Here is a 14,390-nt window from a genome sequence, read left to right as displayed (position 1 = left end):
GTCCTATATCGACATATTCCTCGGGTCTCGGGTGTAAATTTGAAATAAACAACTTTCTTCCGAAATGCAAAGTGAGAAATTGTATTGGATCCGCCGACACCAATCCATAAGCATCCATAAGCACATATATTTTTGTAAAGGGACGAAATCGAAATCACTTGTGAAAAGAGACTTTGGTAGAGCCAGTTAATTGCGCACTTTTGCAGCGTATTTCAGTCAGGTATAACGATATATATAACTACCGGTATATACCTATCTGGACTTCCAATTATTGGATTAGAAGGATTCCTACCGAATTGGATGGTTCCATACTATTACCAAGAATGCTATTACCGAGAATGGACATTACTGAGAACGGACATTACCGAGAATGGACATTACCGAGAATGGACATTACCGAGAACTGACATTACCGAGAATGGACATTACCGAGAATGGCCAATGCCAAGAATCTAGCATAATGTAACGGACGTTGTCGAGAAATATATACCTGAGAATGGATACCGAATGTGGCAACGCCGTGATGCACACACACGACCTGTTCATAATTCATATGCATAACATGCCTGCATTGCATATATTGCATTCTTGGTAATGTCCATTCTCGGTGGTGTCCATTCTCGGTAATTTCCATTCTCGGTAATGTCCATTCTCGGTATTGTCCTTCTCCGTAATAGCATTCTCGGTAATAGCATTCTCGGTATTGACCGGGGGACTAACAATTGCGATTTTGACTTACAAGACAATTACCGACGCATTATTGGAGCTATACCGGTTATGGACACCTTCGCAACACCATCATTAGACTATTTGCATGACTTCATGCAGGAGATCGGTGGCGCATAGCAACGATCGACTGGTTAGCAAATCACTCTCCATCTCTACGCTTTTGGTGCGAGCCAGGACCCGTCCTAGACGAATTTCGTATCTTGGTGTAATGGTCAAGTTCCTCAACATACTCCTGTTTGATTTAGCCAAGAGTAGCAGCCACTTATGGAGCAGGTACACCTCTACACCTATCATAGACTTTCGCCACAAAATTGTGATATTCACAAAGATTATAAATGTAACTTTGCCATAAGCAGACGTAGAAGAGTGTAACTTGTCAACCAGTCGGTCGTTGTCATGCGCATAAATCTCGTGACCGAATGCCTGCAGATAGCCTATTCCGGACTAAGACTGGGTTTTCATTTGAAAATGTGAGAGGCAGAGCCGTTCATCGGTCAATGGCAGCAGCTTTCTGATTATGTCACGCGACAGAGTTCTACCAATATCGAAAATTAATAAGCGAAAGGTCCACGGAAACGCCAGAGTACAAATTTGGGGGTTTCGAACCGTGTCCCTTTACGGAGCAGTCGCGACTGTAATAAGAGATATTGCAGGTAATCATAGCCACGCCGTCTTACAATCACATGAAACACGACCGCCGAGAAACAGCTGCATCCGCGAAATGATACCCACGCGTTTGCAACAGCAATTGTTCAGCAAATCGCAATACCCATACCAAACGCCTGTTTCACAAAAATCTTCTTCGCACGCGAGTGTGAGTGTACCGCGCTACAAGTTGAATATAGATAAATCTGTCAGATTCAAGTCACGAAGTGAAAAAAATGATTGGGATTTGGTATAGCATCATTCGTCCCTCCCGGTATTGTCGCAAACGCATAACTTGGCAAAATTACCGGTCGGAATGAGTATTGGAAATTCAGGGACGCACAAACACGATGGTTTCTTTGGAAATATTTCAGTGATTAGTTGTGAACCGCTGCATCAAACGGGGAACGCTGACCTGTGCGACTCCGCAGATACCACAACGACTCTGGCCGGAGCGCTGTTAATTAATTTCTTCGTGAGCAACTTGGTGAGGTAGAAGTGCCCGACATGATTCACCGCAAACGTGCTCTCGATGTTGTCTTCGGTTAACTTCCACGGCAAACCAAACACGCCGGCATTGAGGATGAGGTAATGCAAAGGCCTGGAAAATGAGGAAAGTTGAATCATCTTTCAAGATTTCAACAGCGATATTTTAAATTTGGATGAGGTTGCAAACCTTGTATCTGGCCACTAACGCGGCAAAGAAATCTATTTTCCTGTTTATAACATTGAAAATACGCCCACACGAACGGCCTTGACAAAAATCCATGATTTAGTATAAGGCCCATACATAAGACTAGTCCGCGCTAATCAAGATACATATACCTACCTCTCACATTCACCGGACACAATTAAATGTATCCTAATTAAATCACCCACTACAGACTTAAGTATTGTGTGTGTGTGTACGCTCAAGATTAATTACACCAATCATTTATCGCCCTTCAACCCGACCACGGGAGGATTACCTCCGTTGCTGTGTTCCCGTGATAAATTAATTTCCATAACGAATTTCTTTTGAAATCGTAGATCACATCAATCCTTTACGATAATAGTGAGTTGCCGTATTTTCGTTGCCCCCTTCATATTTGTGTTTAGCTTATCGACAATAAAGACGTTCTATGACAATAAAATATATGTCTATACCATCAATAATAGTGTGTCTTGCAATGTATAAAACTGCTTGTTGCTCCAATACTCAGTGTCAGATACATCGCTGTCATGTCAGGGGATTGCAAGTATCAATAATGTTGTTGTATAAGTCGAATGTGATGAACACGGGAAATGACAGCAGTAGCAGAATAGAGCACGCAATCATTTCGTCAGGTAGTCCTAGGTTATCGAAACCGCAGTTATTATAGGAACAAAAGTTTGAATTGTTGTCAAAATCGATAGGCCCCAATGTTCGCCAATATTTCCGATATTCATGACTTAATTTCACCTGACAACATCGCACAATCAACTTACAATAGTTAAACAAGACATACAACACAACAGAGGCGGATACAATGGAATATTTCTGAATAAAAGATACCTCGGAATTAAATCACGAAACAAAAGATACTGGATATTCCATCCCGGCAGGAATTACACAAAGAAATGGATATGTAGGGGAGGGGATACAGCAAACAGGTTTCAATTGCCAGGAGGCGGGTACCAGGTGTTCGGTTTCCAGCTTGCAGGACAGGGTGGAGAATTTTAACGGGACAGAGTTGTATAGAAAAAATGTTTGCAAATACATACGAATTACAATAAAAAATTATACCAGTTAGGTCAACTTTTATTACAAGTGACAATGATGAAGCCGTTTTTAAAATAAACGAGTCTGTCAAGCTACAACAGGACACGGTAGAAATGTATTATTATAGTGATCATAATCAAGTACAGAAAATGTTACAAGAGTTTACCCCGATGAGATCAATGATTTAGCGTAGCCTATAGCCAAGCGGAGCTGGAACCCTTCAACTCTTAACTTTAGCTATTTTCAAAGCCGTTTGTACTACACAAGATCTCTGTTTCGATGTCATTTTAGTACAGAATGTTTTAGCCTATTTTAAATTGTGCAGCACATGATTTCGTAAGTTCATATACGCTCCAAACTCCGATTACGTGTACGCGTATTTCAGTCAATACTTTACCCACTGCATTACGGCCGACTAAGCAAACATTCAAACATAATTGGAATATTCATGAGTTGGGTTCGCCTAACAAAACGAACCCAAATTAATATACTAGTAATGCGGGCCAAGCGCCAACCTTGAAATCCATAGAAACTGAGAGAAGTGACTGAAGTGAAAAATATTAGTAGAAATTTTTGCTTATCACGGACAACTCGTGCAACGAGTTACAGGGCGCCTTCTTCCCTTCAATCGAAGCCAAGAATCGCAACGAATCCACAAAAACAGATATTCCCCAGTGTTACGTCAACAATTGACCTCACAAAATACGGCAATGACGTAAATTAGAAACTGGACACGATGAGTGGTGTCACATTCACATTTTCTGCAATAGTTTTATTAATGGCATCTGCGCAAAATTCAATAGTTTCAAGGGAGGCGGATGCAACTTTGATTCATTTGTGTTGTTAAAGTCATGGAATTTCTTTCGCGACGAAATGGTACGCTTTGATTCATGTTCGACGCAGTAAGACCACTAGTGCCACAGTCATTTAAAGTGTCTATGTCTATATTCTAATTTACCGCGAGATCATCTGTAATACATATATTCAGAAAATGACTCAGCTGTTTGTTGCATACATCGGGAATTTGAGACAGCGTGTAGGGTGCTGCGTGCGCACTCAGCATACTTAACGGTTTTTCAGACACCGGCATGTTCAGATTCTGCATTCTCCGACACAAGACAACTCCATCCCACGACCGTCATTTCGTAAATCTCAGACAATACATCACCCATGGCAAAGTTTGTCGTATTAAGCCTTGACACTAAATTGACTTATTGGTCAAAGAGGGGGTTCTCGTTGACGTATGGATTCAATGTATAATTTGCTCCAAAAACATACTCTGAAAGCAGCCTTCAAAAAGCCTGCCGGGAAAGATACATTCTGTCACCTGCCCGGTGCTTGTCCAGAACATACAAAGGCTCGACGTTAAACATTATTATGACACATTACCGGATCTTTTGTATTTACCACAAGCACGATTCCTCGCGATACGATCCATCACAGATCTACAGATTGCTTAGTTTACATTAAACAATGTCCCCTGGAACTTGTCAGAGTGAAAAGAATGACGTGGACACAAAAGAGGAAAAATTTACAAAACAGTACACTTCGCAGAGCGAAAGAAGCGTATTCGATCCGGACGTGATAACGGAAGCCGACATCGAGAAAATATGGGCTAAAATGAACAAGGTGTCGGCATACAACAGAAAGACTCGGAGAAGGCAAGAACTGAACAGCGTTTCTACCGATATGACGCCGACAACAGGTAAGGTAATTCTAAATCGAAATGTTGTTGGCTTGGCAGCGTTAAGCAGCAATGCTACACCTACAAGAGGCAAAACCGGTGCCCAGGTCCAATCACACCTGAGCGTTTGTAAGCCGTCTAAAATCTACGATGTGTTAGCTGCATTATTTACATGAGCATTAAAGTACAACAGCTGAAAGGGATAATTGGTCAATTTCCAGCGGTAATGTTATTAAACATTCGTGAATCCGGTAGAATTATTTAGTTGAAAATGCGTCAATGTACGATCAGAAGCCAAAATAGAAAGATGTATAAGTGAATATCTGTGACATCCTGTCAATTTCATTAGACAATTAATAATAAGGTTGCATTAAAAACAATTACCAAATGTTTTTAAGCAGTGTTTTATTTGATTGCCGTTTACAAAAAATCGTGTTTTTTCAAAAGTTGTATAATGATGCCATAGTTGTGTAAATGCTTTCGAGAAAACATGTAGCATGAGCCAATAAGGACAATTTGCATCTGATATAGCCGACGTACACGATATGGAATGGTTGGAACCCTCGAAATAGTCGTCGGTTCAACAGTTATAGCATGTAGTTAATAGACCATTGGTACGGAATCGACGTGCTGACGACGATGACCAGCGACCCTAAAAATGTTTCATTACAATGTAGACCTGGTCGAAGATAATTTTTGGTTCATTTAAGAAAGGGATCGAAAGCCTTTTTCGACCAAGGGGCCATATTTACCCTAACTTTCAATTGTCAATGTCAGTCCACTTTGTCGCCACAATTGAAGATTCGTGACGGCATGGCTAATTTTAAAAAAAATGCTACAAATAAGGGTCAGATCTTTCGTAAGAAATCTATATAAAGTGAATTATATACCGGCCTACTATGTCGATATCCTGGTCCCAAAATCTTCCTTACAGGTTTTCGAAACACAGTTGTACAGTATATCATACAAAATACACGATCTATCAGGCGGTATAGTTGCAGCGAAGAAAATTCCAGCGAGTTACAGATTATAGGATGAGTTATTCCGGGACTTTGAAATAATATCGAGGTGTTCACAGGTATCATTTTCCACGATTAGGGTTGCATTTAAAAACAAATGGTGTCTTTTAAATGCCTTTTTGAAAACAAATTGTGTTTCTTTTTCAAACGTGTAATTATGCACAATTGTATAAATAGTTTCGAAAAAACACGTAGCGCAACCCTACGGGCAATTTGCACCCAATATGGTCGACGTATACGACGTGGGACGGTTGGAACGCTTAATCGTCGTAGGTTCAACAGTTATAGCACGTCTGTATAGATCATTGGTACGGAATGGGTGTTCTGATGCTGATGACCGCCGAACGTAAAAATGCTTCATGACTGTCCTGGTAAATATATTTTGGTCTGCTTATGGCAGTGGTCGGATGACTTTTTCGTCCAAGGAGTGTTATTTACCCTATATTTTCAATTGCCAATGTCAATTAAAACTCGTGACCTCACGACCAAACAAAAAATAAAAAACAGGTTTTAAACAAGGGTCATGTTTGAAACATGTTTGTTTTAAATTGATTTTGTTTTAAATGCAACCATGCCCACGAAGTTGACAACGGAGATTAAAAATAGTATATACAATAGCGTTGGAGAATCCACGACATATATCCCAAGCATCATTCTTCTGCTTTATCGATTTGATATACATCTGAAGCAAGGCACTGGTATAGTATCACCATCGGATACTAAACTGAGTGTGACATTGTGACGATGATATTATAATTGACGTTGACGTCTGACGTTGTGGTGATTACATCACAAGTAACGAGAATGTTGCGAAACATTGACAAGCTCAAGTTCATGTCAACTCACAACCTGCGCCAAAATTTCGGGCGACAAAATCCTCCCTCTAATTCTTCACGAGTGTGCGCGCACTCACCAACTCACTACGCCATCGCTCGGACAACAGTGAATAACGACTAAAAAAAGGTCATCACTTCGGAGTTTTTGTGCGCAGCTTCGATTTTCTGTGCGCAGAGACCTGTCAGCACTGCGCAATTGCGCAGCTAAGAGGGAACATTGGGTGACACCACACGTCGGCCACACGTCGGGCCTGCCTGTAGCAGTAACCGGAAGGTTTTTCCTTCGCATAATATTAATAATGTATTATCACAAGAGGTAATAACATTGAACAGGATATCAATATGATCGAAGTAAAATATCGGAGGATTAATTCAAGTACAACTGGAAGCTAGCACATGGATAACTCAAATTTTAAACCCCTAGTTTTGAGCAATGAAGCAAGATATCAGGAAGCGCGAGGTCCCGGCTTCAGGTAACCCCGTATCGGAAACATCATTGTATAATGGTACGATCCGCAATGAAACCAAGCACCCGAGACGCGCCGTTAATCCCCACCACCACCACTTCATCCCGATTGACCATAGCCTATGGTCGTAATCTTCGCTAAAGATCTGCCAATTGTAAGGATTTATGTTTTCAATTATCAGAACACACTATCACGGTGTAGCATAAAATCCAGCCTAGCGGAGATCTAATACTAGATTCGCAATTTTCTGTACATAATGAAGCATTGCCATGTAGGCTATTATTAGTGACCAGGCTTAATTAGTTCAGAGTAAACCCGATGTTAAGATAAAATCTAAAATATAGTATTTTCGCAATGGTCTCTTTGTCGGTAATGATCTTTGTTACGTAGCTAGCCAACGTCGCTTATGTGCAAATGGGAGTGTTCAAAAATGACTTTTTTTCAAATTGTACTGGCTACTTAATAAGATTGTTAGGTTTCTTAATTCAAGCCTACACACCAAATTCTGTTCAATTCCAGCAAGTAGCCGCATTGCTACAGGAGAAGAAAGTTTCTATTTATTATATAAAAATAAAATAAAAAATTCAAAATATTCTGTTCGTCCCATGCGGCACACTTATAATAATTCATTGAAGAGTTGTTCACCGTATATACTATTCTACTCATAATCCAAATTTTTCGACGGCAATAACTCCGCTTCCACTGGTTAGAATTGAACCAAATTTGGCGAACATCGTTTCTATAGACAACCTAACACATTCATGGGGTGAACAGAAAATTTTGAAATTTTTTCACATAATTTTTATATAATAAATTGAAACTTTCTTCTCCTGTAGCAATGCGGCTACTCGCTGGAATTAAACCAAATTTGGTGTGTAGGCTTACATTAGGTAACCTAATATTTTTATCAAGTAGCCAGTACAATTTGAGAAAAAAAGTCATTTTTGAATACCCCTAATGTGCATGGTGCTGTATGGTGAGGTAATTCGACAACGTCAATCTCCTATCCCTCAGCTGATGCGTAAATCGAATCAGAGAGTTAACAAAGAACGGCGCATTCGACTACATACCTTAATGCTACATTCTACCTATCTCGCCTCTTTACGCCGGTGTATCACGTTCTGCTAACCGGATGCGTAACTCCGCGGTTTTTGTCGGAGGACCGACCTATTCTCCAAATGAAGCCGGCGTAATCGTACACACGCAAGCAAGCTAACCTTTCCAAATATGGGCGTAAATACAAAATGCGCCAGATCTCACCCTACATCGAAACGGTTTGTTCATCTCCAAAGATTATATATCAATTGATAGATGTAATCATCGAACATCCCCTGTCGTGAGAATTTGTAGGCCCTTCAGCCCACTGCTGTACGAGGTGCGACAAGTATGGACTTTGGCCGTTTTTAGGGTCACGAACCACACTAGTGATTCGATAACAACATTTTTCTGGCTACCAAAGCGCATTTTATGCCTGTGCGAAAATTGGAAACATATATTCAAAATCGGGAGAGACGTGGGGAATCTAGCATTAGTTTTGTCATGTTGTTGTGTAGGCATTGAAAAGATCGCTCAGCAAAAGTTGCCGTATGACCAATGATTTATATGTTCGCACCGGATTACGTATTTTCTATTTTAGTTGTGACTGACCACGAGCGCTCTTCAGACATTCATTGCAGGCCTCCTGCCAGCTCGTTAGCGTCGATGCGGCAGCGCACCCAACGGTTATGTTCATTCCGTACAGACTGCATCATACCCCCTGCATTACAGATTACGAGGGCATGCATTCCTCAATCCACCCGGAGACGCTGGAGGAAGCGCTAGACATCGATAGGAAGAATTCGAAAATGGAAGAGGTCCTACGAACAAAACGAGCCAAACCAAAGACATATTTAACACAGGTGTGTAATCAGATCAGACCCCATAACGGCGATGGGGTGAATTGTGTGCGGTAATCAAGTACAACTTGCTTCCGACTAATGGGTTTTGGATTGAATTTGACTTCAAATCTTCACTGTTCGATATCATAATGCCCATCTCAACACCTTAGAACATTTTCGCAATCTCAGTTTGCGCCTCATACCGTTGTTTCACTTGGTCTGAGTAACAAAGATATCTTCATATTGCTCAAGTGACAGAAATTAGCTTCCGCCACGGTAGCTGGATCTGTGGTCAAGGAGTTCAGGAATCAAACCGCTCCCGGGGAAATATTACCATTTCATTGTCTTGGTCGCATGTCTTTTATCTGTGCTGGAAACCAGCGGTGGTCAGCAACGAAGTACTCAAGTAGTTTTCCTCTACTTCTGTTACTTACTCAAGTAGATCTGGTTTTTTCTACTTCTACTTCGTAATATTGTACGTTCTACTTCGTAATATTGTATGATCTACTTCCCCAATGCGAAAGGTAGCCTGAGGAATTTCGGGGCTGTTTTCACGAAGTACCTAATAGGCCTACTTTTAATATTCATGAAGTCAAGTAAAGCCCAGAAATTTTCTTGCGCTTCGCGCACAGTAGTCATGGAGTGACATTATGTTTTCACGAAAGTATCTGTGAATATATTTTAGGTACCGGATTGCTTGGTTCCGCTCACCCCGAATTGTCGTCCATATCAAATATTTCAGCACAGTAAATATGGCCCAGCATAACGTTTGAAACTACGGCTTCGCAATTTAGCAATTACCTATCATTTCGTAATCTAGCAGCCCATGACGTGTCCTGCTAATCTGGAAAATCTGGTTTTTTTGAACGTTACACCTGTTTTAGCAGATCACCTTTTAATCTTTATGTACAAAAGGTATGAAATATATTTTCCGCTTTTTACAAGTGGTATTCGTATTTCAGGTTCAATTCCGAGTATCATACTTTAAATTCTAATTACTTCCAGTTCGTTTGTCTGCAGAACATACATGTTGAACCACGAAAACAAGCGTGGTAATGAAAATAAAGCTCACACAATATAACTTTTACGATTCACAATATTTGTTATAAACGTATACTAATCGCGCAAAGTGTTGAAACCGTATCCGATAGAACTTCTCCGTATTGCTCTTCACCTAAACTTGGGGCCTTATAATATGGAGTCGGGCGCCATGCCATGATATTCTCTAAAACGTGGTCTTGTAGTAAACAAATGGTGAGTATCGCATTTTCATATCAATACTATAATTTGCAACCCATGATGCGAAAGAATGATCATTCTGTCCAAAATTGATACCTCCTGGGATGCATCGCTGCAAATCAAGCTATCTGCAAGATAGCGTAATGGTTAAGCGTCCGGCTTCTTGATCGGTAGGTCGTGGGTTCGATTCCCGGCCGGGTCAGACCAAAGACCTGATTAGTAACACTGGTATCCATGGCTTCCCTGCTTGACGCTCATGCATTACTGGGTTAGCATGGAGCATGACTTAGAAAGCCGGAAAGGCTATATCTGCACTTCCTTGTCCAGCGGCATATGAACATCATGCACTCATGGTATGCATATGCGCAGATCGTGTGTATGTGTATCATGAGTCGGTGTACATGCCGCAAAACATCAAGGACAAAACAAACTACGTCCTTTCCTTTCCTTGCACCTTCCGCATAGCTCAATTTGCAGCTTTTAACTAGGGTTCTGGTTTAAATCATTTTGCCCTTGATTAAAATCGATTTTAATCAATTAAATAATCCAAATCATGATTTTTTTGATTTTTTGGTTTTTTTACTCATAATAACAGCAACGCCAACAAAGGAAAATGGGATGAATGACAACAATATCAATCATGTAGAATGTAGATGAAGAATAACGCTTACACTTTAATAATGTGGGGCAGTGAATTATCATCCAGATATCTGAAAACGTTCAACCCATGTGGTAATGATAGCTGAAAACCTATGTGATAATGATGGGTCGCGCGAATCATTACTGATCGGTTCTAGTAGCGCGCGAGAGAGAGAGAGAGAGAGAGAGAGAGAGTCTTTATTTTCATCCAACCGAAATACACAACAAACGGCAGTGATGGCGGTACAGAAAATATGCGTGCACACTGCACAGTATTCGGCATTAGATAGGAATGATCGATAAGACCGTGAAGGTCATCTAGTCTGATCACACCAGCCTCAAACAGGTACACTTGACTCTGAACAGTCTGGCTGTAAAAAATGTTTAGTTAAGAAAGGAAAATAGAAGAAAAATGAAACGATGGTAGCAAATGATCAATGAAGCAATGTCTGGGCGAGGTAGGGCAACAGTGTTAGTGTAACGACAAGAGGTAATCAAGTAGGGCTTTTTTGAATCTATTATAAGGCAATTCACGGATATGTGGTGGTAATGCATTCCAAATGATAGGTCCCGAGTAGTCGATAAATCTCTTAGTTAGCGAGGAAACATGTTGCGTCAAATCGGGACCATCAATAATAGTTGTATTCATCTTGATCGATGGAGTGGTTTCTGCCAGAAAACTGGATCAGAGATAAGGGATTTTTTCAAATTCGATAGAGACTCCCGATTGCGCTTCGCTTGCTGTATCCCAGCAGTGCCTCGGAAATAGCAGCAGCATGTTCCAGACAACTAACCAGTATTCAATAGCAAAACGCTAACATATTGTTTGACTATCGCTCTTTGTTCTTTTCCCATCTGTCTGTCAAATAGCTGAACTATACCGCTGCCGGTGACGAGATTTTATCTCCGGTTTATATAAAATGAACATGATTGTCCGATAATAATACCCACATTCACGCATCTCGTCCGAAAATTTGAAAAAAAAAAACAAAAAAATCAATAAAATCAAAATTGTAAAATTAAAATCAAAAATCAACGAAAAAAAACCTGATTTAAATCACACTGATTAAAATCAGCCTGATTTAAACCAGAACCCTACTTTTAACAGTCCGTGCGAACGAATTGAGACTTTTTTCAAAACTACTTACTTGGGTAGATTTGAAATCAGTCAATTATACTTCTACTTCAAGTTGTTCAGGTGGCTTATGGAAGAAGTACTTCAACTCGTACTCGAGTAAATTTTTTTCGTCGCTACTTCTACTTCTACTTGTGTAGCTTTCTGGACTACTTTGACCACCTGTGCTGGAAAGCATTGCTTCCCATAACTTGCTTATAAGGATATCCATTACAATAGTTGAACACAGATGCTAGTCATGTATATCCTACCTTCACCAAAGAACACTACAGTCATGATAAAGAAACATTTTGCAAGAGTAGACTGGACATTATATTCCATTACGGGTGTGGCGGTGGCCCATTGACATAAAAAATGATCCCTGATCCCTGACCAAGAAATCAGTTGTGTACCAATTCCCGTACAGGTGATATTATACGACAATGTGAGCCATCAAAGACTACTGGAGAAGAAGCTACATATCCTGCATAACAGACATAAACTTATCGAGAGGAATATCAAGAGAAAGAAGGAAACCTTCATCCAGCAGCTTGAATCCAAGCAATCGGAATGGACAAGGCTAGACGAAAGAGTCACAAAAAAGGTGAACAACGAATACAATCCACCTCCCCGTCCATCCCATTCAGTTCATCAATCGATCGGTTTCAGTTCGACCCTGACAAGATGCCGGATTTAACATTCAAATTTGGTCAGCTCTATCACAGCGCCGACTATCCCTATCAAGCTGCCATCAACACACTCAAAGGCATTCAGCCTTCAAGGTAGGCATGCGTTGGCGCCATTGAAGCTTGATACAAATAATGTCATTCACACAGTCTGACATATAAACCCTGTATTGCTGACAGCTTACACTCGTGCTTGAAGGGCGTCATTTCGTAATATCTCTGTAACTACCACACAGCATGATGGCTTGGGTCTTATCGGCATTTTAAAGTCCGGTAGACCATGCGAAGATCTCACTTCTCGTTATTTTCATCAAACGACAGACCTGGGCCATCGCGAAAGATCCAAATTCTCCCGCAAGTAACGTTTCGGAAGGCGTCGAAATCCGAGAGTAGCGACAGTGACAGCGGGTCTTCCAATATCTTCATTACAAGACTATCTAAGGTAAATATATTTAACACACAGCTCGATGGTGTATCACAGAGTGATGGACAGAAACCCCTGATCATACCATACCAGTGACGCTTGGAAATTTGCCAAATGCCAATCGTCCTAATAGTAGGGTAACCATACGTCCTCTTTTAAAAGGATTTGTCCTCTTTTTTGAAAGTGTCCTCGGAGGACGCCCTTTTGTCCTCTTTTTTGAGAATTTAGGTCATATTTACTTCAAAATTGGACTGATATGCCGTAAATCAGCACCGGAGTGAAGATCCGGCGGGTATTTCGGGAGCTGGGGGAAAAGTTGACCTTTTAGTTTTTAGTCAACCGACCACAAAGTGGGAAAAATTTACCGTTTTTTGAGAATTCTCCTCCGGTTTTGCAAGTCTGAAAAAGTATCCTCTTTTTAGAATTCCAAAATATGGTAACCTTAATTAATAGCAGACGTTTTATTAGTCCTTCAGTGTCACATTCCTTTCTATAGTAATCAGTGACATCAGGGACTTCAATGTCGCTGTTTTCCTCAAGCTCCGGCGTCATAAACGGCATCTTCGTTGCGTCGGTTATAGGCACTGAACTCCGAGAGACTACTAATGCGATTGTCCATGTATTTTATTAAGATTTTATACGATATCAGTGCTAAATAAACCTTCTATCTACCTACACACTTCCTGTAACTTCAACATCTGATGTTCCTAGAAAAAGCGCGACAAAGCAGCATCCACGAGGAACGCAGATAACCTGCCACCTTTGCGCAACCGACCTCAGTACGCCCAGCGAGGGGCTTACCCATCGCCAAAAACAAATGACTCCAGGCCGCCTGGTAGAAGCGATCTCGCGCCGCTTCGGGGTAGAGGGCAAAGATTGCCGCCGTCGGAAAAGAACTGGATGGAAGATTCGAGATACATAACGCTGACATCGTTGCTGGGAGAAAGATTTAGTCCGCAGAAAAAGATCAGAAGTCATGAAGAGCCGAAATCTAACTTGGCTTGGTAAAGAAATATTTTGTCATTACATCACAGGCCAAAAGCGGCTATCAAGTCACTGTCCGGACGTTGTCTATGCACAAGATCAGACATTTTATCGACACAGCAAGAGCAATCTCTGTTTTCGAAACTGCTACAAGACAATTTCTGCCATTTATAAATGCATTTTGACGTTGAACGCGCCTTCGACAATTTTGTTCTCTGTGTGATCTCCATAGCCCTACGTTCCCTTTTCGATGAGCATGACTATTTCGATATTCTTCCATAGCAACACAGTTACCTACGAAACTTG

The 14,390-nt window shown here is 40.9% G+C and overlaps 2 protein-coding genes across 3 annotated transcripts in view; one reads left to right on the top strand and one right to left on the bottom strand.

The window, feature by feature from the left end:
* The window catches only part of LOC145459015 (WW domain-containing oxidoreductase-like), a 101,407-nt gene that overhangs the window by 81,964 nt on the left and 5,053 nt on the right, over positions 1 to 14,390 (bottom strand). For both annotated transcript variants that reach the window (XM_080337542.1, XM_080337541.1), the window contains exon 7: positions 1,790 to 1,975. In XM_080337542.1, the coding sequence (XP_080193668.1) occupies positions 1,790 to 1,975 (186 nt within the window). The remainder of the gene's footprint in view (positions 1 to 1,789; positions 1,976 to 14,390) is intronic.
* Positions 2,657 to 14,386, top strand: LOC145459016 (uncharacterized). Its single transcript, XM_080337543.1, has 6 exons — positions 2,657 to 4,820; positions 8,889 to 9,019; positions 12,418 to 12,594; positions 12,660 to 12,772; positions 12,998 to 13,118; positions 13,812 to 14,386. The coding sequence occupies exons 1-6, from the start codon at positions 4,589 to 4,591 to the stop codon at positions 14,106 to 14,108; spliced, it is 1,071 nt and encodes a 356-aa protein (XP_080193669.1). The 5' UTR covers positions 2,657 to 4,588; the 3' UTR covers positions 14,109 to 14,386.

The sequence above is a fragment of the Botryllus schlosseri genome, chromosome 16 (genome assembly GCF_051294905.1).
Source record: "Botryllus schlosseri isolate E-star chromosome 16, Bs_hap1, whole genome shotgun sequence".
NCBI classification, from domain to species: domain Eukaryota; kingdom Metazoa; phylum Chordata; class Ascidiacea; order Stolidobranchia; family Styelidae; genus Botryllus; species Botryllus schlosseri.
The sequence above is the reverse complement of the archived record's forward strand: the minus strand, read 5'-3'. Positions and strand labels throughout refer to the sequence as shown.